Genomic DNA, 26166 nt, shown 5'->3' on the forward strand with positions numbered 1-26166 from the left:
GCCCCGAGTGTTTCAATGACCACAGGCACTACTGTTGTCTTCACCTTCCACACTCTTTCTAGTTCTACCCTGTGTCCTTGGTATTTCTCCAGTATTCTTTTGTGTTTCCATCAATCGGTATGGCAACATCGATCACAATGCCTGTCCTCTGCTCCTTATCAATGATCACAACGTCCGGTTGGTTGGCCACAGGATCTTAGCTCTGTCATTCTCCACAACCTTGGGATGTGACTCCCATTTTCACCTCGGGGTTTACTGTGATTTATATATATATATATATATATATATATATATATATATATATATATATATATATATATATATATATATATGTATGTATGTATGTATATATGTATGTATGTGTATATATATATATATATATATATATATATATATATATATATATATATATATATATATATATAGTAGATAGAGGACAGCCATTGTCCTCAAAACAAAAAAAAAACAATATTATATCCTGTTATAATGAGTAGTCTATGTGTATTCTGAGCTGGTGCACATCCCCCACCCTGCATGTTTTACTATGGTGACACATGGCAGTAAAGAATCTTTATTGATTCTTGAAAATGTGAAAAGCTCAAAAAGTACAAATGTTTTGCAAGATAATTTGTATATCAGGTTTTCTTTCATCTTTCCTTCTAAAAGAGGAGAATAGTACACGATTTCTGAATTTTTGGCAGGTGTGTCTGATGAAATTGTCACAATCTTTGCATAATCGGTTTTAAGTTCTGTTTTTCCATTTGCTTATGCTAGGGTTAGTGTTAGCTGCTCCTCATTATCCCCTGATTATCACCCCCGGCTTCCGATGTTGTTCTCCTCATTTTCCTCCCTTTTGAGTTTGCCGTTTTTTATTTTTACTAGCTGGATCCTTCAATTCAACTTCAATGTTCTCCACCTCCCTGTTTCTCTGCTTGTGCTCTGTATTCTGTGCTTTGTTGTAAGTTTGCCTTTTATCATCATTGAATCCTTACATTCATCATGCTGCTCCTGGGTTCCCATCTGCAATCTGGTCCTGCAAACACCCTACACAACATGACAGAGACAATATATATATATATATATATTTTTTTCTTTTAACATGAAGAGTTCCAAAATATTCAAAGATTTTCTGGCTCCTGTGCGTGAACCTTATACCAGAACATTGAATAGCGAAATAATGGAAGAAGGTAGGTGTTGCTTAAAAATGCATATCAGCTTGGATCTGGCTGAGTCCACACTTTATACACAGGCATCAGTGTAAAACACACACTCGCACTAATGCTTGATGTACAAAATTTCTAAGCACTTTATTTATATCCATCAGGCTAATTAGTGCGCACAGGATCCAAATACTGTGAGGTTCTTACAATGTTTGGACAATTATAAGTACATAAAGAGCCATCTGCTCACGAATGCCTGGCTGCCCGTGGCAGCTGAGATGGAGATAAAAAATTGCCAACTGCCTACTCAGATCATCATGTATAGGTTCCTGCTAAATACATTGATTTATGTCAGCTCTGTCGTAGGAGTTACAAACCTCTGTCAGCTCAAAATGTCTGTGCATTTTGCTTCATTAAAACCATGGCTGTAAACCAAAGGCTGACCTCTTTATTAAAAATGAGAAGGGATCTCAAGTAGGCAGCATAATCTCTTTTATTCTTAATGGTTATTTATCTCATAAATGATACACAAATGTATTTAGTAGCAGCATAGCATTGACCCCTTTAAAGTCTGACACAAAACATATTAGGATGGTGATTTTACCAAACCAATTAAAAAAAAAAAAACTCACCGTGTTTTTTGTTGTTGTTTTTTTTACATCATATCTGAATTATCAACATTAATGTAAAAAAATATGGTCACATTTACAGACACTATGCCTTTTTTTTTAGCTTTGTGCTATGACTCAAACATTTTGTGCATCCTTCCTACAATGTTTATCAACGGTTGGTGGAATTTCGCCCCATTCCTCTGGAAAGAAATCATGTACCCGGATCAGCTTTTTAAAATTCTGCACAGAACTTTACTTTGGGACTAGAACCTGACTACAACACGGGCTAACTTCAATATTGGTAGCTTTTTTACCTCAGAAGACATTACGCCTCAAAACAAAAGACTTGCGCAGTTGCCGCGGCAGATGCTTTTCCTCTTCTCCCATGCATGACTGCAACACTGGTGTCATTTCACCTTGTCGCCAGAGGAGGCAGACATGTGCAAACATTTATGCTATGCTCCTTTAAGTCACCTTTTCAATTACTTCTGTAGTATGCTTAGAATCATTCAACGTTTTTAAGATTCATTTGTACTCAAGTTTAAATTTTCTGAAAAATACATTAATATCTTACTTCAATATTTTCACATAATATTTTTTCCTTATGATGCTATATATTTTGCGAAGGTTGAAGTGGTTGATATGTGTGAATGTGGGACTTGCAGATATCTGAAAATTGTACTCATTAAATGGACCCAGCTTGTAGAGGCAAACAATTCACTTCCGTGATTCTTTTTCTAGATTTCTTTTGATATGGTTCCACACAAGTGTGTATTGCTTTAAAAGGTGTTAGGGGCTGCATTAACTCAAATCTAAGATGTGCCTCTAATTAAGTTAAATGTTTTGAGTTAATCTATCAAAAGCTTACAAAGCCAGGACATCATCTTCTGGGTTTCCCAAATCTCTGCTAAGTTATTACAATCTTAATGAATTTTAACTTCTGACTTTGAGGAATGTAAGAAAAGAAATATATAAAAATCTCTTTTTTCCTGATTATTCTGGCACTAAACTATTAGAAAGTAGGATGGTTGCAATGTTGCAGCTACTGTAAGAGCAAGCAGATCGTCCTGTAATGCCTCACAGTAAAGTGACAGCTTGGCGTTGTCAAAGAGCAACCCGATCTACAGGGTTAGGGATACTTTATCTGTTACTTTTTGCACCTCCGCTGGGCGTTGCAGACTTGGCTCCATTGCTTCTCCGTGTTTACTCATTGGGCGAATGTGCAATATTGTACTTCTTTTCACGTGGTCTGGTTATGGTGAATATACACAAAACCGCTTCATTTGCTAACAAAAAGAGCCACAACAAAGTGTCAAACCCCAAAATAAAATATAACACGAGAAGAGGGTGCAATAAATTAATCAGAAAATGTTTTGTCTGCAACCAGCGTTAACTTCAGGTGTAGACCCCTTTAATAAAACAACTAATGCACTTACTCATGGAATGTCACCTAAACTATAATCCATACGTGCATTCACCACACAGTTTCCTGTAAATCAATAACTGAGGTTGTGTTATTAAACACATAAAAATAATCGTTTTTTATAAGTTAAGTTTATTTGCATGCGTAAAGAAATAAATTTATACAAAGAAATGTGTGCAGAGCAATTATGCAATTAGCATTATTGTTAGACCTTTTTAGTGTGAAAGATAAAAGATTGCCAAGTAAACTTACAAAGCAGCAAAAGCTTATGCTATCCATGTTCCTTTTTGTACAATAAATAAGGTGATGTTAGCATATTTAAGCTCAAGGGTAAGATCTGAGTCTCACATCATTTTCACCAACACTTATTTTTACCCTTTTCTTTATGGTGCTACATAACTGTGGCATCATGTTGCTATTTTGTCACTTCTATAGGGAATTTGCTTGAAATTGCCTGTTATAGAACTTCTTTGAACAGTGTGATGTGTCTTTATTGTCAAAGTTTCAATTGAGGGCTTTTCTCCTGCTCAAACTCTGTTTTATATATGTAGATTGGGCAATTTATGAAATTTATCTTGCTATATTACACCTTTGGCAACCTAGGGATGCATAAATAACTATAAAAAGGGTTGTGGTTAAGATTTTTTTTTTAAATGCTGAAACAGTTTAAACAATGGATTGTTGGTTTCATAAACTTACATTTTTAAAACAACCTTGACTGATACACGTTTCCTGCCAACAAATGTCTGAAACAGCTGCATCAATAAAATTACTGTCCAGGGCAGAAATTAACCTTGGGCGTTTTCTACACTAGATAGTGAAAAAGTCCTAAAAGTCTGTGGCATCTGGTTATGAAGCAAAAATAATAGGTATTACATGGCATTAAACTAGGAATAGCACACAAAGGGCTCATTTGTTTGAAAGGGGATTCTGTGTACTTATCAGCAGTCATGATCTTACTAGCAAAAGACAGCTGTCTCAAATTCCCATCCCCAAAGTGTAAAAAAATTACAGTTTCAAAAATGTTCATAGGCCCTCATACAAAAGCTCATTATTATAAAGTTTAAACAAGATGATTAGTTGATTTCTTTTATTTCTACTCACAACCATGCTTTTATTTTTGTAGCACTAGTGGCCTTAATTGACAGTAATCATAAAGGAGATGCAGAGAGAGGCACTCATTCTACTGCTGTCGTCACAGAGTTTTACATTGTCACGTCAAGAAACTTTTAGTGGATAGCTATCAAGGTTTTTATTGTGATGCAAAGTTAAAGATAATGTCTGGGTCTGGAAGGTTCCGTGAATGCACCAGAATGAACAGGAAATTGTGAAGAAGTGAGTTTATGTGAGCCTGTCTCTTACTGGTCGGGGGTTGATGGTTTAAGCCAGGGAAGGTCTGAACAGAGTTCAGGAGGTACTGGGCAGTGTGCTGAGCTGGGTTGTGGAACAGAGTCAATAGTGGAGTGTTGGAGGGTGGACATGTTGAGGCTCGGAGAGTCCAAGACGAGGGGGCCTAACGTTGCCGGTCATGGAAGAAAGTTGTCCTTCCGGTCATGGCTTGAGGATGTTTGAGCAGCAAATCCAGAATGCTTCTCTGAGAAGCAGAGCCATGAGAGAACTCGGGGGGTAACCTTGGGAAAACACAGCAGAGAGCATGTGTTAGCATGAGCCAGGAAATCTCAAGGAGATCAAAAACTAGAGATATCTACCCCGTTTACACTACCCGTTTTTAACCGTGCCGAGACCAGTCCGAGCGCGGTAACTGAGATAACCTTCGAGTGTAAATGGAACGCAAACTGAACTGCACCGTGCCAGACACCACCGGACAGCTCTAAATCTAGACCAGTTCAATAGGTGGGTTCGGCTCGGTTTTTCGGTAGCCCGGTTCTCTAATAACAAAGAGCGCATGAGCAGACCGCGTCATCTCCTTACAGCCAGCTGACATTTCAGACATTCATAAAAATACTAGCTTCCCTACCGTGACAATTTCCAGTGATGATTCTGCTTAGCAGTGTGATGAACTTCAGCGTCTGTCGTTGTTTTCTGCGTCTGTAAATCCTTATTAGACGTTCGTTTGTCTTATCCACGTCCCAAAAGCCGACTGTCAAGTAAATTCACGAAAAGTTGCCTTCTTCGCCTGACTCTCCGCAAACAACGAAATATCACAATAATAATCAAGCATAACTTCCTCGATGTTAGGAGGAAGTTAACTAGGAGGCGAGGAACCAAGGAACCGAGATAGCGTGATGTGTAAACGTTTGTCAGAACCAAGCTCGGCTTGGTTAACTGATCCAAGCTCGGACCGAGTTCGGCACGGATCGGTTTAACAAGGGTAGTGTAAACGGGGCTATCGTGGAAGGCTACGGGTCCCCCACATTGGTTGACACTCAGGTGTCAAATGACCGGGAGCCAGCTCCTCTCAAGTGGCTGATGAGCATGATGAATAGCAGGCGTCCCGGAGCACACCTCTCAGTCCTGCCTTCCAGGCAAACCTGCTGCTCCGCAGAAGAGAAACTCCACGCAAAACACCACAAAGATCCCTTACATGTTTGGCTTTTGCTTCAGAGACGTAACTACTCAGAAATAACCTCAGACATATCAGCTTCCCTTTTTAGTAACCGCGGTGAATTTAGTTTGATGTTGAATACTGGATTTTCGCACTTCGAGGATTCAACAGCGTCTGCCTCCAGTTCGAGGTGATATAGGAAGGCTGATCTGGGGCTGCTCACTTCTCCAACATCCTCCTTTCAACTCACACATGCAAGCGCGACTCACGGCCGACGGATCAGCTGGGGGGTGGGGGGTGGATGGGAAGGGAAGGCTGTTTGTTTGATGGTGTGCTCTGATTGGATAATATGAACTACATAGATGGATAACCTAAATAGAAAGACAGACTGCTTTCTGATCTGACCGTTTTTGAGCAAAGAAACAAAGCTGTCCACCCCTGAGCAGGTCTTTAGGTACCCTCTCTTGACATTCACATGGCCTCATCAGTGCACAACAGATCAGATTAAACCGCAAAACCACAGATAAATTTAATTTGTTGTCATTTCCCCTTTAACAAATGCCACCTTCAATATAGTTTCATGTGGAACATCATGGGGACAGACTGCAGTCCCCTATAGACTTCTGTGCACATTAGATTCTCACAATATCGTAATATTCATGTTTGCTGTTCTTGTATTGATTGCAGGAATGGTACATAAAACTAATTAAAGGTGACACAAAAGTTTGAGAAGGCCAGACATTCTTAAAGAAAATAATATTTATTCTTTATTCTGTATTTCAGACATTTTATTATTTTTCAATGAACTTTAGGACAACCTTGCTCATTTTATAGACACAACAAGATGACTTGTTTTGGAGGAGACGCTGTATGGCCAATGGCTGAGGTAGCCCTTTGACCAAACTGATTTAGACATTTACCCAGCACAGCATAGAGTTGACAAGCAGGACACAACTGCTTTTTCTTGCAAATGTTTGTCTTTTTGATAATAGGGTGGGTAATTTAAAGCCGAAAGTAATAAATGTCTTAGTTTTGGCCAACTTCATGAGGATATCTCCTAATCTAGTTTGACTTTGCAGCGGTGGTGACAGGTAACATCTCTCATCCAGATAACAACATAATGTGTCTGCTGAGAAATCTATATCCTAATGATGTGGCGTGCATCTCGGCCGAAATCTAAACCATTAACAGAAATAGTGGGAAGAACTGGAACCTATTAGCAAGGAAAGCAGTTGGTTATCTTAGAGATTATGGATGCAGGCTGGTGAAGAAACATTACTGACCAAGGAATCGCACTGATTTCTTAGCCAAGTCCATCTGCTGCTTGGACATCAATAGATGCTAGATGCACTGCTGCTTCCCCACATGCTGTTTGATCTCTCATATCTTAAGGGAAACACTACTTTTCTGGACAAGAGAAATGTATTTTTTGTTTAATTGTAACAAGACGTCCCAAGTCTGGCTTTTGCTTTAATGAGATGAAGTCAAGGTTAATAATGTGACAGCATTGACTTGATGCTCACAACACTGTAGCCTACACCGTTTGATCTTGAGCTAAGTCAGGCTTCCACAGGACATCAACATCCCAGCTCTCATTCACTGTGTATGCTTCACACGTGTGTTACTACTGAAGAATCCACACAACTATGATTGAAACGTCAAGAAATGTCGCAACCGTAACCTTAATCTCACCTCACGTTTTGCCGTCAACATTGATGAAGATTATTTCAGCCTTGCATTCCAGAGGCCTAATATGATGCATTGATGTTTTCACTTTATAGAATTTAATGTTTGCTGCTGGTCTCACAACCGCTGACTGTTTTTTTTTATGTTTTCATGATGTAAAGCACTTTGAACTGCTTTTTTGCAAAAATTTGCTACACCAATAAACTTGACATGGCTTAAGTGAATGTGTTAAGGAGTCATATCACATAAGTTTTAGTTCAATACAGAGGATTTATTTTACTACCTATCATTCTGTATTGTAACATAAATATAATTATCTTTGAGTGAGAGACCATTTCTGACCAGACGGCCTCTTTTAAGCAGAGATGATGAATAAACTGGCATGTCAGCGAGGAATCATCAGCACATGCTGGTTGTTGCCCTTGCAAAAAGCTTGTGCGGTTTTCCATTGTGCTGCAGTCACTCTGAGTCATTATTTACATTTCCCTTTCATTGTGTTGGGCTCGTTTTGTTGCTTTAGCTGTTGCTCCATCACCATGTTTATTCAGGGCCCTTGTTGTGCAAATGTCGGGACCAGCTGTAATTAAAACCAGCTCCATCTTTGTCTGGACTTTGACTGGGCCGTTCTTACACATGCATGTGCTTTCATCTGAACGGTGCCATTGTAGGTCTGGCTGTATGTTTAAGTCAGGCGGGTAGGTCTGTCTGGTATTTATGTATATAGGAACATCCAAATAAGAGTGGCTGAGAATCCTACTTTGAGACTTGAACTCACACTGGGCCTGTTGTTGTTTGCTCGTAAATATTCTGTCTGCATACATCAGTCTCATCCAAGTAACATAAATATAACTTCATTGTCTGGTAAAAATTAAAGGCATCAAAGAATGCATCAAAATGAATATGTTCGCTAATTCTACTCAACCACCACCGCAACATCCAAGAATACTTCCATAGAAAAGAAGTCAGAAAATGAAGAAACGGGTGGAAAAGATAAGCAGCCTTTAGCATTATAATCTGCGGGGCTCCATGTCAATATGCAACCACACATCCTCTTAACTGATCATATTTATCCTCTTGATCGGTTGTAATGAAAAGTGAACGAAGTGACTGGAGGCCATGCAGAAAAGGTTTTGCCATAGCCATCCTAACAGCAGGATAGGATCCTATCAGCAGGATAGGATCCTATCAGCAGGATAGGATGGCGATGGCATGTATTATTGAAACCACATGAAACAATTCGGGGAGAGACTTCCTTTTGTGAGAGGTGCCATGAAATAAAGATAGTTTTCTTGCTTTGTTTGAAAACATAAATCAATACATCATGTACATTTTGCGTGGTGAAAAAAAAGAAAGAAAGAACATCCATTGGATAAAATAACAGGCAAAGGTAGAACAGAGCAGTGCCTGCCCAGCAATTGATGCTACCACTACGCTGGTTCACCTTTACAGCAAGCTGCCTCCCTAACCAAAAGAGAGAAATGTTGAGTTATTTCTATTGCATTCGTCTTAACAGCAGGGGTTTCCACGCTGCCTCAAACTGATTCAATTATTATAAGGTCCATCCATCCTTCCATTGGCTACACCTTCTTATCCATGCAGGCTCTGGTGCCTCCCAAATAAATTAGGAAAACACAATCTGACGTTGAAAATTGCTTTTGCAGACACCGTGGATTAGGCAGTGCCTACCTTGCCTACAATGACCCCTGCCGCTGGTTTCGAGTTGTTTGCCTGTCGTCTGCTGGGAGGGAAAGCATTGCCTCTGCCTTGGCCTGTATTCAGCTCCATCCATCAACTTTAACCAGCTCCCCTGTCCCTGATGAAGAAAAGCACCATGATGCTGCCTCTGCCTTGTTTTATAACGGAAGGTGGTGCGTTCAGAGTCATGTGCTGCGTTTCTTGTCTTCCACATACTTTGTTTTTCATGTAGGCTATCTCTGCGTGTCAGAATCCAAACTGAATCATAACTATCGGACACACAATTAAGCAAAATATCAAACTATGAGCATGGCAGCATGTCTGAACGTGAAGTTATATTTTAAGCAACAACGCTGAATAAACTAGCATGTCAATAAGAAATGATGAACACATGTTGGTCTTTGCTTTCCGTGTAAAGCATACATGCTTTTTTCCCCCCATTGTGCCACGTTCATTGTGAGTCATTATTTACATCTCCCTTGTATTATGTGCAGCCCGTTTTGTTGTACTACCTCCATCGCTGTGTTTATTCAGTAACCTTGCTGTGGCTGTTGCTCTGTAAACTGCAGGGCCAGCTGTGATTAGACCAATGCCACACGCACACTGTGGCACTTTGTGTTCATTACCAGAAGGCCTTTGCATAAATGAGATGTTCTAGGCTAGCGTATTGACAGGAAACCCACGGGGAGCCTTACTTTTATTCGAAAATGTTATTTTGTCAGGCTGCCAAGCCTTACGTTGTTGCAAAGGAACAGCCAGACACCTACGTTACACATATCCACTGGTTTTTTTTTAACTTAACTAGTAATTAGCTAATAAAAAAACAAAAGCCTCCCTGTTTGCATTAATGCTTATTCTATAAATCCTATAACCTCCATTCACATTTGTGACATTTGGATTTTGTATATGACAGCGTTTTATTCAAGTCAATATTAGCTAAAACCCTAATGTTCTGTAATTAAAATCAAAAAGCTCTCATATCGGCCCTGGTCTTCTCTCGCTGCTTGCCTTGACTTTACCTCACTGTCGCTGTTTTTGTGTCAGCCCTGTCTCGCTCCCATTGTTTGTAATTATGCAAATGAAATAAAACTGTGAAAGAGACACAGAGCGGCTTGTCTCGGCTGGAAGAGGCGCCTCTGTTTTGTGCGGCGAGACACGGCTGCCTCAGTGGTTTCTGCATGTAGACCCACTTACTCCACAAATCCAACTTTTTGCCAGGTCTAGTCAGCTTCTTGTAGTTACTCATGAACGTGCTAAAAATGGCAGGGAGCATTGGAATCCTGCACCAGGGTTTGTGCCACCTGCTATTTTCCTTCACTGATCATGATGGTGCCAGCATGTCCAGACTCAGCCAAATAAATAAAAACTGCAAGCTCTCCTTCATTCCAAAGGGAATAATGTTTTTTTTCTTTTTTTTTCGTTTTTGTTGCTTTAGAGGTGCAAAAAGCTCAAATTTTCTGATAACATCTCAAGATGCGGTTTGAGGTGCAAATGTACACAGTAGACGTGCGAGAATGTCAGAATGTGCTTCGTGTAAGTCTGTAACCCATTTGGACAGTATAAATCTCAGCCAATATGACTATGTAGTGTTAATTCTCACAGTTTTCTACATTGCTAGATCACTTTCTGTTTCTGTATGTGCTTATATGTTATTTACGGAATAAAGTGAAAAAAAAAAAACTGGAGCACTGGTCATTCTGTTTTCTGTAACAATGTCTTTTCTTAAATTGCACACTCCCAGTAGGGCAAGCAAAGTTAGGTGAGTGCGAGCAGGCATCAATCAAACAGACACCTGGCAGTTCATTATCCCACACTTCCTTCACTCTGCTTATTTGCATAGACAACCTGAACTCTCCTTTCTTCGTGTCCCTGCTTGCTTGCAAATGTTACACGCTCACCTTTCCACAAGCCTTTGCATTCCAACTACATTTGTCCTTCTCCAAATGAATACACGCCCTAACTTTGCATGTAAATTCTTTATGCCGGTCGACTTTTATTTGGTCTCTTCGGATTTAATCTCAGACTGCGCTGGACCCAGCGGTGGCGTGGGGCTTTGGCGTTTTAAACGCATGGGGCGCTGGCAAACACGGGTGAAGTCCTAACCTTATAAATTCTACAAATTTGCAAAGGCATGAAATAAAACAGAGGTGTAATGTGAAATATAACATGTTAAACAGTATGTTTTTTTAAACTGTTTTTTTAAAAGATAGACCTATGCCGCATGTAAACCACTTTTCCTTTTTATATGTTCATAAGGTAAACATGTGTAAAAGCCTCAAAAATAAATTATATGAAATGTTTCATGGCTGCAACTTAATCTTACGATACAAATATGCCAATGGGATAGCACTTGGTCACAAGATGCAAACACATAGAGATTAGCATCTTTGATATTGTACAGCTGTTCTAGTTTCCTGGGTCCTCTCCTGTGCGTGTTTATTTCAGTGATCCCCACAGGTTTCTTAAAGGGTTTAGGTCTGGGGTGGTTGTGGAAGGTTGGTTTTGTGTTAGTTTAACTGGCATCTTTCAACCTTAATTTTACTTTAAAGTTTTTCTAATATGCCATAATTTCAAGTGATAGAGATATTTGGTTTCGATGATATGAATATTACTTTTGATACGCCCCTGGTCCAAATAATACATGAACAATGGAATGAAGGTGATGGGATTCATGGTGCTCTGCTTTGTCAGAACAGAGTACATTACCTCCTGTGTGACGTGACCATCACATATTATTTATTTCTTTACACATTTAAGGATCAAAAGGCTGCGTGATAATGAAAATTTAATGGGTTTTCAACAAAATATCAATTGCAGCCTTGCTTGGCTAGTAATCAAATAATGCAGTTCTACAGTGTACTGGAGGGCAGTGAGTGCTACATTGTCTTTTTATTTAAGGAAGGATCTTGTTCTGCGCTATTAAAACGTAAGGCAGATAAGCAATACTGTGACAAGGACTTTTGGCCGTTCTAACCACATTGTTCACCATCATCGTTTTGGCTTTAGATCAGATCATGTTCTTTTCTGGCAACATAAAATTCTTGTAAGGCATTGTAAGTGCTAAAACAGCCATTATTGTGCCTGGTGTAGGTTGAGACTCCATTTGACCTTTAGTTGATGGGACCAAAAGAAGTAGTCATGCATGCATCACAGATGAAGGTGCAGGGTTGTAAAGTCTGTAGATGAAGATGAATAAAGAAAGCCACACCTACTTTATCTTGACTATCTTCAAAGTGAGAAAAGTGTTTCATTAACAGATGTTTTAAATCCAGCTTGGATCCTAATCAGATCAAAACTTTGAACAAAATAACAAAGCATGCCCATCTACAGCTCTGCAGCAAAGAAAATTACTGAAAAAGATGTTAACACAGTCCTAGGGGAAATAGTGAAACGTTGGAAAGGACATTTTATTTGTGAAACATGCAATACAGTGTGAGTTGGGCCTAAATGTGTTCACAATGGTCGAGACTTTCCAAAGGTTGTGTTTATAAGTGCCTCATTAGTAGCACCCAAATTAAAAGCTGAGATAATTATACATTTACTTGTCTACATGGAGCCTGAGATGATAAAAAAGCTGCAGTTCTAAAGAAATAAGCATATCATTTGCCGAAGTCTAAGATAAGTATAAAATTCATAGATGATCTAATTGTCCTTCACAGCAATCATCTAACAATAAAACACAATAAACATCTAACAATGTGACACAATAAAAGGTTTTTACTGCATGGCAAATGTAATCTGGAGTGAAAATACATCATTACAATCTCCCACTAATTCTCTGTTAGAGATCAGTGAAGAAAGGCCTTTTTTTAGGCCATATCAACAAAAACACAAAACAAAATCAAAGAAAGTCGATAAAAATATACTTTGTGTGTGTGCTTCCATTTCCTCTAAGATCCAAGGTACTACCAGGAAACTATGGAACTAAAATAAACTCAACCTTAAGCTAAGGTCTGCTTTTCTTGAGATTGGGATGTGTTTTTTTTTATACAAAAAAATGACATACCTAACTCATTAGCTAATGACATGTGACACAGCTATCAACAAGCTGACTTTTGTTTTACTCTTAAGACAAGAAGAATGCTGTCTAAAGCACATTTGTGTCAGGGAATAAAAGTCTAAATAGGTTGTAAAAGTAGTGATCAGCTGTAGTCAGTCTTTTTAAAAGAATTACCTCTCGAGCCACATTTGGAAGCTGCACTACAGGATTAAAATTTGCTGTGTTATGTCAAATAAATGAAAAATAAAGGAAGAAAAGAAAAAATGCTCTGCCAGAGCATGATATCTTTAGGGATGTGGTTTAATTATGTGTTCCATTTTCCCTCACATAAGGGAAATTCCCAACCTGGAAGTTAGAAAAGTCAGAATTGTGAGTGAGAATGTCAGGGATCTTAATGCACACTGTGACTTCAAGATCCAATTCCAAATCCTTGCATATAGACTAAGTGGTAGCTAAGTTATATGACTGATATTTCGCAATAAATTTTATAGTTACTCAGCAGTGTAAAACTTTTTTTTAGTGAACATGTTGCAGCGGCAAAAGTGCAAATACAAAACGCACATTTATATGTAATATAAAAGTAAGATGAGGACTTGGTTCACAGTAATGATCTGAGGGCTGTATGAAATGGACTGAGGGTCATGATAAGCTAAGACGAGAAGAACTTTGGCCCAATTACCAGTGATGTGGTTGTCTAAAAATTTTTACTTGGAAATGCACTGAAGGATTTTTATTTACGTTTTCATTATACATAACACAGTAATTGGTTTGATTTACTGAACAGCAGTTTTACTGCTTCCCAACAGCCTTACATTAGCTCAATGTTTCTTAAATGTATTGCTAGGAAACTAACATGATCAAAGGTAACGTTTTAAAGAGTCTCTGCAAACCAGTTATGGGACATTCAATCTCATCTTTTTTAACTTTGGACCTCCACATTTGGACCTTGTTACTGAAATGATGAAACAGGTGATGATTTTTTTTTACTTGTCGGCCACAGGTGGTCATGGAAAATGAAGAGGTTGTCACCACGCGGGTTTTCCACAGGGCTGCGTCCAAATGACTGTAGAAGCAACCATAAGACAGGCATTTTCTTAAGTTTGCAGAGGACACAGTTTGAATCAGTCTGCTCCAGAAAGGAGAGGTTGATCGTGAGCAAGTTCTGGAGGACTTTCTAAAGTCTTTGTAAAATCTTTCTCAAATTAAATGCAAAAAGATATGACTGTCGACTTTAGGGGGAGAACATCCCCCTTCAAACCTACTGTTGACATCAAGGGTTCAGAAGTGGAAACAGTAGAAAGCTGCAAATACCTGGGTACCGTTATCAAGAGTTTAAGCCATGATTTCAACACTTCTGCCATCTTCAAAGAGGACCTTCAATGACCCTTTAATATGGGCAAAACACTATAGATCTTATTAGCATGTTTTTTACTGAATCAACCTTAACTTTGTGTATTGTTTTGTGGTATGATAACCATACAGTCCAAAAATAAAAAGTAGAAAATGAATGTCAGACATTGTCTATGCAGTCAGTATAAAAACTGGCTTACAGCCGCTCTCCCTGTCTATCCATGATGTTCTAGTCTTGAATCACCACCACCACCCCACCCCCACCCCCCCAACCCCCGCGACAAGTTTGTACTTCTTCCTTCTGGGTGCTAATTTGGATTTTGCCCTGTAATAACAGAAATGGCTGCTGCTTGTGGTGTAACGGTGTCCTTTAGCATCAACTTACCATTTTTAAACCTCAATCACTTCCTCAGAAATACCGCTGACCATGTCCATCCTGTTACGGCTACAGTGTACCCATCGTCCAATGACTACAGCAGCAGAACAGTGCACCATGTTGGAAAGCTCAAAAACGGGTTGATCTGAAACTATTTTCCTGAAGGTGACAACGAGTATCCTGTACGCTACTAGCCTCCACCAGGTCTCAATCCAAAAGAGCACCTTTGGGATGTGGTGGAACAGTAGATTCTCATCGTGGTTGTTCAGCGCACAACTCCGCAGCAACTGTGTGATATCATGTCGTTATGGACCAAAAAACGTGGGTCCAACCCTGTGCTAACAAGGTGTCTCTGATACGGTGCAGAGCGAATGAATAGGAGCTATTGCAACTTGTAAAGCATGGTTCCATTTTGCTAAAGCTAAAAAATTGTTCACAGCTCTTGGATTACATTCTCTTAATGATCCCTTATCTCTCGGGAGGAATCGAGATAGCTTGAGAGTTTCTTCACCTTGTCCTGTTTCTTCCATGCAGAGTTAGCAGGAAATGACTGACAGGCGCTCAGTTGACAAGACAGCTGCCAGCACGCTATCCAGCAACTGGGTCAAGTCCCTCTGACATTCATGACAAGTCCCTGGTATGTCACTGTCCCCCCAGGCTCTGTGACTTACCTGTGTGTCACCTCTGCTCCATGGAAGCCCTCTGAGGGGACCTTATAGCTCTGCCAGATGTTCTTATTGGTTCACATTTGGGGCTTACATGCCTTTGGAAAAGGAACAGAGGCTTTCTCCAATAATTAGGCTCTGTGGCGTTCTTGGCCATGCAACTGAAGTCTGCCATTTAAGGGTGAAGATGACTGCTCCCTCCCCATCTCTGATGCATTATTAAGTGTGACAGGACTCGTTTCAGTGTACCTCTCCCATTCTCTTTGTACTATTTCCCTTACCCCCATCGTCAACGCTCCCTCTACACCCCGCCCCCCCCACTTCATCACCGCTACTACCAAAAAACCCTTGCACTCGATATCCCGCCACCACACGCGTCCTCTGTGAAATGGAAATGCCGCCCCATTAAAAACAGTCAACCTGAAGCAGATCAGTGCTGCACTTATGCTAATGTAGACACAGGAAAATATCACACAAGGAGAGGAAGAGGGAAAAAAAAAAAAAAAACGTTACGGAGGGGAGCAAATCGAATAAAAAATTACCAGCTTCACTTGAGAGATGAAAGTGCAGTATCTCCAAATTGAAAATGAATACCGTTGTAGTGAGAGGTTAGGAAATATTCGCAATTGTGCAGGGGCTAGAGTGGGTTTAAAGTGAGAGTCATGCATAAGGAAGCACTGGAGGCAGAGAGACTGAAAACCGGAGATAATTAGGTATTGTTTGGTCCTTATATAGCGGTGCAAACTGGGTTTACAGCTGTTTATACTTTAAAAAATAGCTCAATTTATCTCATCTTTAAAATGCTTTCTAAATAGCTTTCCAAAGCCTAAGCACAAATGTGAAATGTTGCTGTTGGCACCGGAAAAAATATGCCTTATAACAATCTAACAATTAAAATTTAACAATACTTTAGAGTGCAAGTGGTGCATAAAATCACAGTAGAAAATAAAGGTCTTCTTGCTAATCTATTTGGTGGCTTTGGGATCAGCCCCTCTGTCATCATGGAGAGTGACAGTAATGATAAACCGTAATCAAATCTGCTCCCGCGAGGTTAGGCCTCATTCCTCACTGCACATAATGGGGAGAGGGGAGGAAAATTAAGTGTCCCTTTGATCCACGCAGCTGCATACTGAGTGTGTAACAAATTAAAGAGATGTCTGGTTCGTGTGTCTGGAGGACTGCTGCCCAAACAGTACTTTTCTCAAACTAAAAGACCTTGTTAATACTTGGAACCAGTGTTTTGCAAAAGTATTAACTCTCTGGGGACCATTACATAATTTGTCGAGCTACAGCTACAAACATCAATGTATTTTATCAAGACTTTATGTGACGGACCAACACAAGAATTGTGAAGTGAAAGTATCTTGATACATGGTTTTCTCTTTTTTTATTTTTTTTATTTATACAAATAAATATCTGAGGGATGAGCATTTGTATTTAACCCCTTTTTCTCAGATACCGCTAAAGTGAAATTAATTCACTGGTGTGTGACTTAATCTCGGTATAAATGCAGCTGTTTTGTGAATGCCTAAATTTTTTGTGGAGAACATTAGAGAACAAACAGCATTGTGACGACCAAAGAACACAACAGACAAGTAGGTCTACTGCAGAATTACGCCATAAAAAGATATTCTAATTTTTTAACATCTCAGAATACTGTTCAATCCCATCATCTGAAAACGTATAGCATTTGGCTCTGAGCCATGGCCATCCACTTTACAGGCTGGGTAAGGAAAGCATTGATCGGCGAGGAAAACCCTTGAGGAGCTGCATAGACCTACACCTCAGGTGGAATAATTTGCTAACAAGACCAATATTAAATAAATGCCCTAATTAAAGAGGGGCACTAAGGAAATCACTGTTGAAATTTAGCCATGAGAAGTCCTTTTTAAAGTTCCCCACAAGCAATGCAGGGCACAAAGCAAACACATGGAAGAAGGTGCACTCTGCAGATGAGACTAAAACTTGATTTTTCTAGTCTACATGCAAAACACTGTGTGGAGGAAAAATTTGCACATATGCCCGAGCCACCTCAACTGGCTCCTCTCGACGTGGAGGAGCAGCGGCTCTACTCTGAGTCCTCCCCGGATGACTGAGCTCCTCGCCCTATCTCTAAGGGAGAGCCCAGACACACTACGGAGAAAACTAATTTCAGCTGCTTGTATCTGGGATCTCGTTCTTTCGTTCATGTTCTGGCTTGTCAAAAAAATGCAAATAAATATGGAGATTAATCGCGCTACCGATTGCGTATTGGTATTGTGTATTCTGATTGTGGTTGTGGTTGAAGGCAATACTGCACCAAGTTGTTAGCCAAGCTATAGAAGTATTTTAAACCCTAGTATCTATACTTCTAGTTGAGTAATAGATGTGAATACATTTGACACCTCTGCCCAAAGACGACATGGAAAGGACTGACTAATCCTGGAACTGGTCCTTGCTGATCCATAGAAGCTGACATATAAGAGAGGCCTGGCACTCTCGCTTCCGAATCTTACTCGTCTCGCCTTGTTTTATGTATGAGACTCCAGTACTGAAGCTGTACCCTTCCTCTGACTTATTAGATTAAATATATTAGCGTATAGTTTCTGTTTCAAGAGTCATTTTATTACTAAAGAAGTCTACAATAGAGAAGACCACTCTTTACAGGGAAAGAACCTGGGAGAACCGCAGCAGGGTACGGTTAGTTCTTACAATACTAAGAATGCAACTCGTTTTACATGAAAATCGTTGTACACTTTTGTTTAAAAATTTGATGTTTATATGTGCTTGTAATTCATGACTTTAGAGCGACTAAAGTCATGATTCTTCATAGGACCCATATTTCCACAAATTTAGACCCTGAATCTTCCCCTCTGTACTTAAAGTGTAAAACTGAGTCTGTTACTCTCACACACTGCTTTTGGTCTTGCTCAAAAGTACAACCTGTCTGGCAGATGATTAGACAGGAAATGGAAAAAAAAATCTTCACCTCGTAGCCCTTTGTTTTCTATTGCTTGGGTTAACTGACCGTCACTGATAAATATCATAAGATATAAGAAAATGTTAGCCTGTAATTTGAATTTCAGACCGGATTCCCACAAAGACACAATGGCATGATACTGTTCTAGGCTCTTTTGCCATGGATTACCTGAGCTGTTGGCTAAATCAAAAGGATGGAGTCTTTCCAAAAATATGGAAACTTTTTTATTTGTACGTGGGACTGGAAATGTTAGCTATTGTTAAGCGGGCATTTCAATCTTCAATGGAAAATGTAGTTATTTGAACAGGCCACTGTTTGTTCTCTATGTTGTGGAATTTTGTTGTTGTGAATGGTTAATCAATCAATCTTTATTTCAGACACAAAAGAGGTCCATAGTAAAAACAAATGATAAAGAAAAAGAAAAAGACAAACAGAGAATAATATGACAGTCACTGAGCCACAAATACATTATGACGCCAATGTTTCCACAATCTTGAGAAAAATCTCACTGTACTAAAACAAAAAAGCCAGTGAACGTATTTTGGAAAAAAGGTTCATGTTTAGAGATGGTAACAAATTTGCATTAAAGAATGAGTAAACCTTTTAATCTCTAGTTTAGCGGAACATAAGTACAATGGGTATGAATACTTTTGGATGTTAATGTGTGTCATGTCATGGGGAACATTTTCCAGCAGCATTTCATGAGAGCAAACATCTGTGCATCTCCCTCTCAAATGTGGGACATCTTGATCCAATGTGTTTTTACCATCGGGGTTACCATGACTACAGTTTGATGTTAATTGGATAAAGTGATTGCAATTTGCTGTCTGAATATCACAATGTCATGCAGGTTGTTGCTTCTGTCTCACATTCTTAAACAGCCGTGCATGGCTGAAAATATGTGAGGATCAGCTTCTTTTCTTTCTGTAAACACAATGGCGAGGATGGTGATGAGCGTAATGATGACACTGAGATGAGTGCTAAGGAGAAAGATTAGAGAAATGGCTCTCGGTTCCCAGATGTCTAATTCTGTGAGGAATAATTAGATCCAGACAATGGCTGGAAGGATTTTTTTTCCAAAACATGTTTTCTATATTCATACAGTTGACATATGTAGTAGGAATTAAAATGACCAATCCATAGTCAAGGGTGTTGTCTATAATTTCCTTCCAACAGAGAATATCAAAATTATTTAATGAAACAAGGCAATTAAGTCAAGCCACCCATATACCAAGACATGAGGGTTTTAAAAAGTTACAGTTACAAACCTAAAAGAATATGGCATCATACCATTATAATTATTTGCAGTGTTATTCCCCATTTTGTTTAGTTTAAAGTCAGTTTTCTCCAGCTGTTGTGAGCATACAGGACAGCAAATCTGTCCCTCCCCACGTGTTGCATGTCAATGTACATGCACTGCTGGTGAGCTGGATGAAAAAAAAAGGCTACCTTCTTTGGCAAGGAATTTTTCACAATCTGTTATCTGTCTATGTTAAAAAGTACGGATGAAACAGTAACTCGTGGGTTCTAACCAAGGGTCTGAATTGGAAGAAGACCGTACCAGAGGCCGAACCACTATACGCAACGGTAAATGGTCCTTTGTGGAAATGCATTTTTGATGTATTTCCACAATTGAGTAAAACAAGAATGTGTGACATGATGTAGTAGCTTTTATTCAAAACGTAAAAGCAACATTTAATCCTACTAATTCTAAATACTGTAACATATCAATTATCCTGGTTAAATCCTGGTTGTTATATACTCTTATATTTATTTCAAAACCCTACCTTTGTTAATCCTCCAACAGCAGGCTGTTCTCATGAAACAGCTTTCTATAGGTCTACGGTTAACACACTGTGTGCTGTAACTATAAAATAGAACCCCATATTTACAAATCTGCATTGTCCCTTTAAAGCAAGATAATTAAAGGTATCCACTGATGCACTCTGTAGAAGACTGTTTACATTTTTTTACTGCACCAAAGTGGATTTAAATCCCATCCTTTTCTCCTCCCGACTCTATGTGCATACTTAAACTTTAATTAAGTGTGTCCAATAATTAGGTGTTTAGTATTGAGGGTGTAAAACAAAACAAGATATGAAAGACAGGAAAACAAGAGCCGTTTTGGGGATCGTTGAATCCCTCATCTCATATTCTATCTTCATGAATGCGAAAGTTTCCGTTAAGCCAACTTTGCTAAATGTTTTTATTTTACTGGTGACTTCAAAAGTGCTTGAGCTTGAAGACTTCGGAACAACGCTGCAGAGTGATAGCACGGTTAAATTTCTCGGCCCTCTGGTGAAGGGGTCAAACCTTTGAGAGGGAACTAATTACTCAGAGAAATGTGGGTGGGAGCAAACTTGGCTTTAGTTCACGCACTTAACTATTCGGGTGAAAACAAACGTGAAACGGCTCAGAAGAAACCATCAGGGCAGAGTTTTAATTATTGTCAGTGTCAGACTTGCGCGCGGCCTCTTGGGAAGGCAAAAAATAGAACGGGAATTAGCCTCTTTCACTAACCCTGACAGCTAATTACATTTAAAATGACTAACACCACAAAACAAAAGTGACCTGACAATAACACTTTGCTGCAGCTGGTGTCGAGCTGCAAAAATGACTGCAACACCCAAGGCTTTTCCTTTGATTTCAAGGAGGACTTTACACTTGGACCCTGAGAGCTTTGAATGCAGCAGACATATTCAAAGTGTTTGCATTTTTTTTCTTTTTTTGCCTTTTCCAAAATCAATATAAACCTGTTAAGTCTGGCAGCAAACGGGGAGTATGCTCGGTTTAGATATAGGCTTCCTTCTTGACGCGGCCTTGAGCAAACGCCAGAGTGCATGCGCGTGTCTCTGCGAAGTCAAACGCAATGAATGTCGAATGTGAGTCCAGCCGGGAGGACTGCTGTATTGGCCCCTTTCCAAATGAGCATTGACTTCTTCATTTATTTGATTCATTTCGAACTTCATCCAGCCAGCATGAAGAGGTATTACAGCTCACTAAATGGATGATTCTGTCTTATGTGTCTTATTTTAGTTTTTTCCAAATTAATCATATTCAGAATTGTTTAATCAATTCATTTTCTGGTTAGCCCCCCGCCTCCTCCTGCTGCTCCTTTCTTGGCAGGTTGATGGCTAAATGGGAGCATGTTTGAAAGGAAATGAAGGATTCTGTGGTTTTGAAGGCTCCCTCTTTGTATCCTTTCCCAACCTGGCAGAGGCGCTAGCGTCCATCCTCGCCGACCAGTGATGGACCGAGAAAAGACGGCAACAGCGAACGCTTTCAGGGCCCCCTTTCCCTCCTCCTGAATATATTTTGATACATTTCATATGTGCGACTGCCCGTAGTTTTACCTCTGATGTTTCATATGGGAATCTGATAGCCCCTTTGCCTTGTTGAGGGCTGAGTTTGTAATGTGATGCTGTAGTAGGTGTGTTTGTGTTTGACAACAAGCAGCAGCTGCATTTGTTCTACATGTGTGCGTGCGTGTGATCCCAGATCAGCCATATCTCTGTGCCATTCATTTGCAGTCTCCCTGCTAGTTCCTGGCGTAAACAAGCAGGGGCTGATCTGTGTCATCCACACATGACAGCTTAACAAAAAAGGATACACAAATCACACGTCGGCCTCGACGGCCGCCGCCAGTCGCACCCCTTGACACCCTCCCCCGATGTGTCGCTTAAATTGCATTTTCTCATGAGGCAGCAGGAGGACATCATGCCCCACAACTTCTTTGATCATTTCCTAAACATGTTTTTGTCTTGCTCAGCTTGTTTTTTTGTTCTGGTGACATCTCATAAGTCTGCTGGACTCAAAGACTGTTTGTAATGTTAGTGTTTAATCTGCTGTCGATCAGGCTACATTGCTGTGCAAAAGTGTCCATTTTCCTTTACTTTTTATGTGTAATCCATAATTCTGAAGAATGGATATGATACATGGTTTTCAAAATTTGTTCCAAATAAGCATCGTCCATTTGTCTTGAGCCCCCTTTACTCTGATGACCGTAAATAAAAAAACAATTGCAACCTCCAGGATTCTTCTGATTACTAAACACACATTTCTGTTACAATCTGAGTGTAAATGCAGGTGTTCTGTGAAGGCCTCAGAGGTTTGTTTGATAATTAGTGAACAAACGGCATCATGAATACTGAGGAGCACAGCAGACAAGTCAGAGAAGAAGATGTGGAGCAATTCAAAGCAGGTGTAGAGTAGCTTGTAAAACATTACTCAAAGCTTTGAACATCTCACTGAGCACTGTTCAATCCATCTTCAGAAATGGAAAGAGTATGGCACCACTGCAAAGCTGCCGAGAGATGATCGTCCACCACAGGTGACAAAGACAACTTTAATCAGAGTAGCCTGTGGTAATTCTTCAGTTGACTGGCTTGGAGGAATTGCAACATCTGCAGCTGATGTGGGAGAATATAGTGACACTGTTGTATCCATGTATAATTTCTGGACCCACATGCAGAAATCACTCAATGAGATAGAATACAAACAGTAAGTGATTTTAATATAATACATATAAAGTAAAACTACGTACAGTGGATGATCCAGATTCTCCTCTTTGAAAGCACCTGTGTTGGACACAGGAGATTTCGGACAGACTGAGACAAGAGAATGGTATTTCTAACCTGTAATTGCGAACGCTTACAGGTTCAAGAAATGTAATTGGCTTTGGAGAACGTATGATCCTGGTGATGAGCGGTGAAGTGAGGCAATGAGAGAAGGTGTTTTCCTGGAGGAGTAAATCTGAGTGTTGGTAGGCAGGTAATGCGATCTGAGCTCCTTTGGACAATCATGAGTAGGTGGGGTTTCTGAGTTTGTACTGTCACAAGGAGGTGATCTCAGTGGTCCAGGATGGTGTGGGATACACAGTATCGAATATGCTGGGAAGCACAGAGACCACAAAGAGTGGATGACTCGAAGATTAACTTGGGGCTACCCAAGGAGGCAACTTGATCACACAGAGAAACAATGAATAATACTCTAGGCTGCACTCTACCACATAGACTAATCATCAGGTTAAGCTTGGTTGTACAGTAGATCCACATATCCCCACAGGAGAGGATGAGAGGATTTAGAGGAGTCAGGTGTGGAAGCTGCAGCGTGCCGGTCATGCCCACCATTGGAGATCTGCTGAGCTTTAGACATGCACACACTCATGGCAGACATGACTTTTATTAGTAGTGCACTCTACAAATCTGGCAAAGGTAACACTACAAATCACCTCAGCTTTACAATTAGAGCAGAGACTAACATGCTGATCATTCATTGTTGACATGGCTGTTTATGTATCATTGTTTAAAACAAAGTGTCCAATCTGAAACATTAGATTATAATCGATACAAATAGTCCGCATGGCACAAAACTAAGATAGCACATTCCCCTGAAAATATCACCTACAAAGTGAAACATGATGGTGGCAGCATCATGCTGCAGGGATGCTTTTCTTGAGCATATACAGGGAAACTGCTCAGAGCTGAAGACAACATAGAGGGGGTTAAATGCAGGCCTATCTGAAAATCTGTAAGAGGCTGCAACAGACTTTAAACTGGTGTGGATGTTAATTTTCCAGGACAATGGCCCTAAACATGAAAATTACATGTCTCCCCCATTTTAGCTTCATTCACTGGCTTCCTGTACATTTTTGGATTAGTTCAAAAGGGATTTTATTTGTTTTTAAAGCTCTTCATGGCCTTGTTCCTTGCTACCTTTCCTGCTGCACAGTTATACACCATCATGCACCCTTAGGTCAGCTAATCTGTGCCTGAGCACAGGCAATAATCCTGACAATTATATTCATGTACTATGGTTAAGTACACCTGTTCAGAGGTTCTGGGTCAAGATATGTAAGGAGGACCTGTCAAAGTGCCTGAGATGTAAAATTTCACCTTCCCCCCTCAGTTTGCTTACTGAGTAACTTGTATGATAGTACTTTGGGGAAAAAAATCATTTTGCATGTCTTTCACTGCCCTATGTATCGCAAAGAAAACTATCCTCATGAATTGAAAAAAAAAATAATTCTCAGTATCAATCTGTATAGAGATATTTTGTTGGATCATATTAGTCTTGAGACATCAGATCGATCTTTCTGGGCTTCCTTGATCGGCTCCATCACTTAGTGGGAGTGGGGGGCTGTTGGATGTGTCCTGTAGGGCATGTGGTGGTGCCCGGGTCTTGGGGGTCTAGTGCATGCCCGGAGTGGGGTGTCTGGTGGGTCCCGCACCAGTGTCAGTGGACCCCGCTGGGGTGGGGCTTGGGGGTACTCGGGCCGGCCTCTGGAGGCTGCTTGAGATAGTCTTGGGGGTTCTGGGCCGGCCCATGTGGGTTACTGGCCTGCTACCTGTGCTGCTCCTGGGTGGGTCTGGGGTTGGTCCGGGGCTCCGGCTTTCTGGGGTGTGTCACCATTAGGCAGGTGTTGCGGGGCCTCAGGGACTTGGGTTCTGTGGAGTATGTCATTGGGGATTTGGGCCGGTGTATGTCTGGGTGTCTGGCCCTACCTGGGGCTTATGGTGCGCTAGGGGGTCTTGGGGCCTGTCAAGTTGGGGGGAGGGGGGCGTATGGACATTAACATCTCATGGCAGATGCTCTACCCTTCAGGGGGTGCATTCTGCTAGTGAGGGGATTGGAGGGAGTGTTTATTGCTGTATGTTGTGGGGTCTGCATGGTACGGGCAGGCTGGCTGAATAGAGTGTTTATTTATTCCTCTTTTCTTCCCAGACGGTCCGGAGGCTGAAGAGTGGTGGTGTTGGTCTCTGTTTCCAGTTGGCTCTCGGACCCTGCTGCCTATCTCTGGCCCCAAGGACTATGGTGGTGCAGCTCCCTCTCCAGGTGGGTTTTCGGAGAATGGGGGATGCCTATTGGAGTCAACGGGGGATCTGACTTCCTGGGAGGGCATGTTGTCCCCCAGTTATTCCTCCCCATCACTAGACACCAATCTATAACTGCTCCACCATGCTGCCACACATGTAGGACCTTGGTGGGTGGGGACGTAGTCGGGGAGTGGGTAGGATTTCCCAGCCCTGCTGTCTTTAGACTTTACTTTATTAGGCCCTCAAACAGCAATTCGTCTGCAGCAAATAATAGCAGTAGCAGCCATCACACAATCACACAAACAATACAGACAATAGACAAGACAGGAGGATAAGAAGCAACTTATAAAAGTTAAAGGAGATTAATTCAAAACATACATTGGCAAAATAGAAAAGACTAAAGCTTAGACTGGAAGTAAAGATTAATGATGAAAGTTGAAGTTCAAGTTAAAATTAAAGACATAGTGCAGCAATTTGGAAGCAACCTTAAATCAGGACGTTATCTAAGGTCCTGACCTTACAGTTTGTTTAAAAAGCCAGTGACTGTAAGGACAAAAGAGTTTGTTGGGGGGCGATGGGTTGTTGTGTTGGCCTCACCCCTGGTGGCTTCCCCCATTTCCATTTAGACATTGACGGTTCTGGGTAGTGTGCACTTGAGATTCACATGCAACAACACAACATTTGAGAAGGCAAAGGTAGGGTCTGGGTCTTTCTCACACCACTGTTCTCCGATTGCCTGGAAGGGCGTGGAGGTAGAGCGGGCCACCTAGTCGGAGTCCTAGCTTGGGGTAGGCATTGGGTCCTGGGGGTTGGCTGGGGCTGGCGCTTTTGCTCTGCCCCCTCTCCTGGGACATCTCAGGTCTCCACTAAGTGTGTAGCCCATCTCCCCATCCTGCTCTCCTCTGTTGGTTGGTGCATTG

At 40.6% G+C, this 26166-nt stretch overlaps 1 protein-coding gene across 1 annotated transcript in view; it reads left to right on the plus strand.

Moving 5' to 3' along the window:
- dipk2ab (divergent protein kinase domain 2Ab) overlaps positions 1-25185 on the plus strand; it is a 119436-nt gene extending 94251 nt beyond the window's left edge. The window contains exon 5 of the mRNA XM_036125626.1: positions 25155-25185. Coding sequence (XP_035981519.1) covers positions 25155-25170 — 16 coding nt within the window. The 3' untranslated portion in view covers positions 25171-25185. The remainder of the gene's footprint in view (positions 1-25154) is intronic.
- Positions 25186-26166: the final 981 nt, after the last annotated feature.

Source organism: Fundulus heteroclitus, chromosome 21 (assembly GCF_011125445.2).
Source record: "Fundulus heteroclitus isolate FHET01 chromosome 21, MU-UCD_Fhet_4.1, whole genome shotgun sequence".
Lineage (NCBI taxonomy): Eukaryota > Metazoa > Chordata > Actinopteri > Cyprinodontiformes > Fundulidae > Fundulus > Fundulus heteroclitus.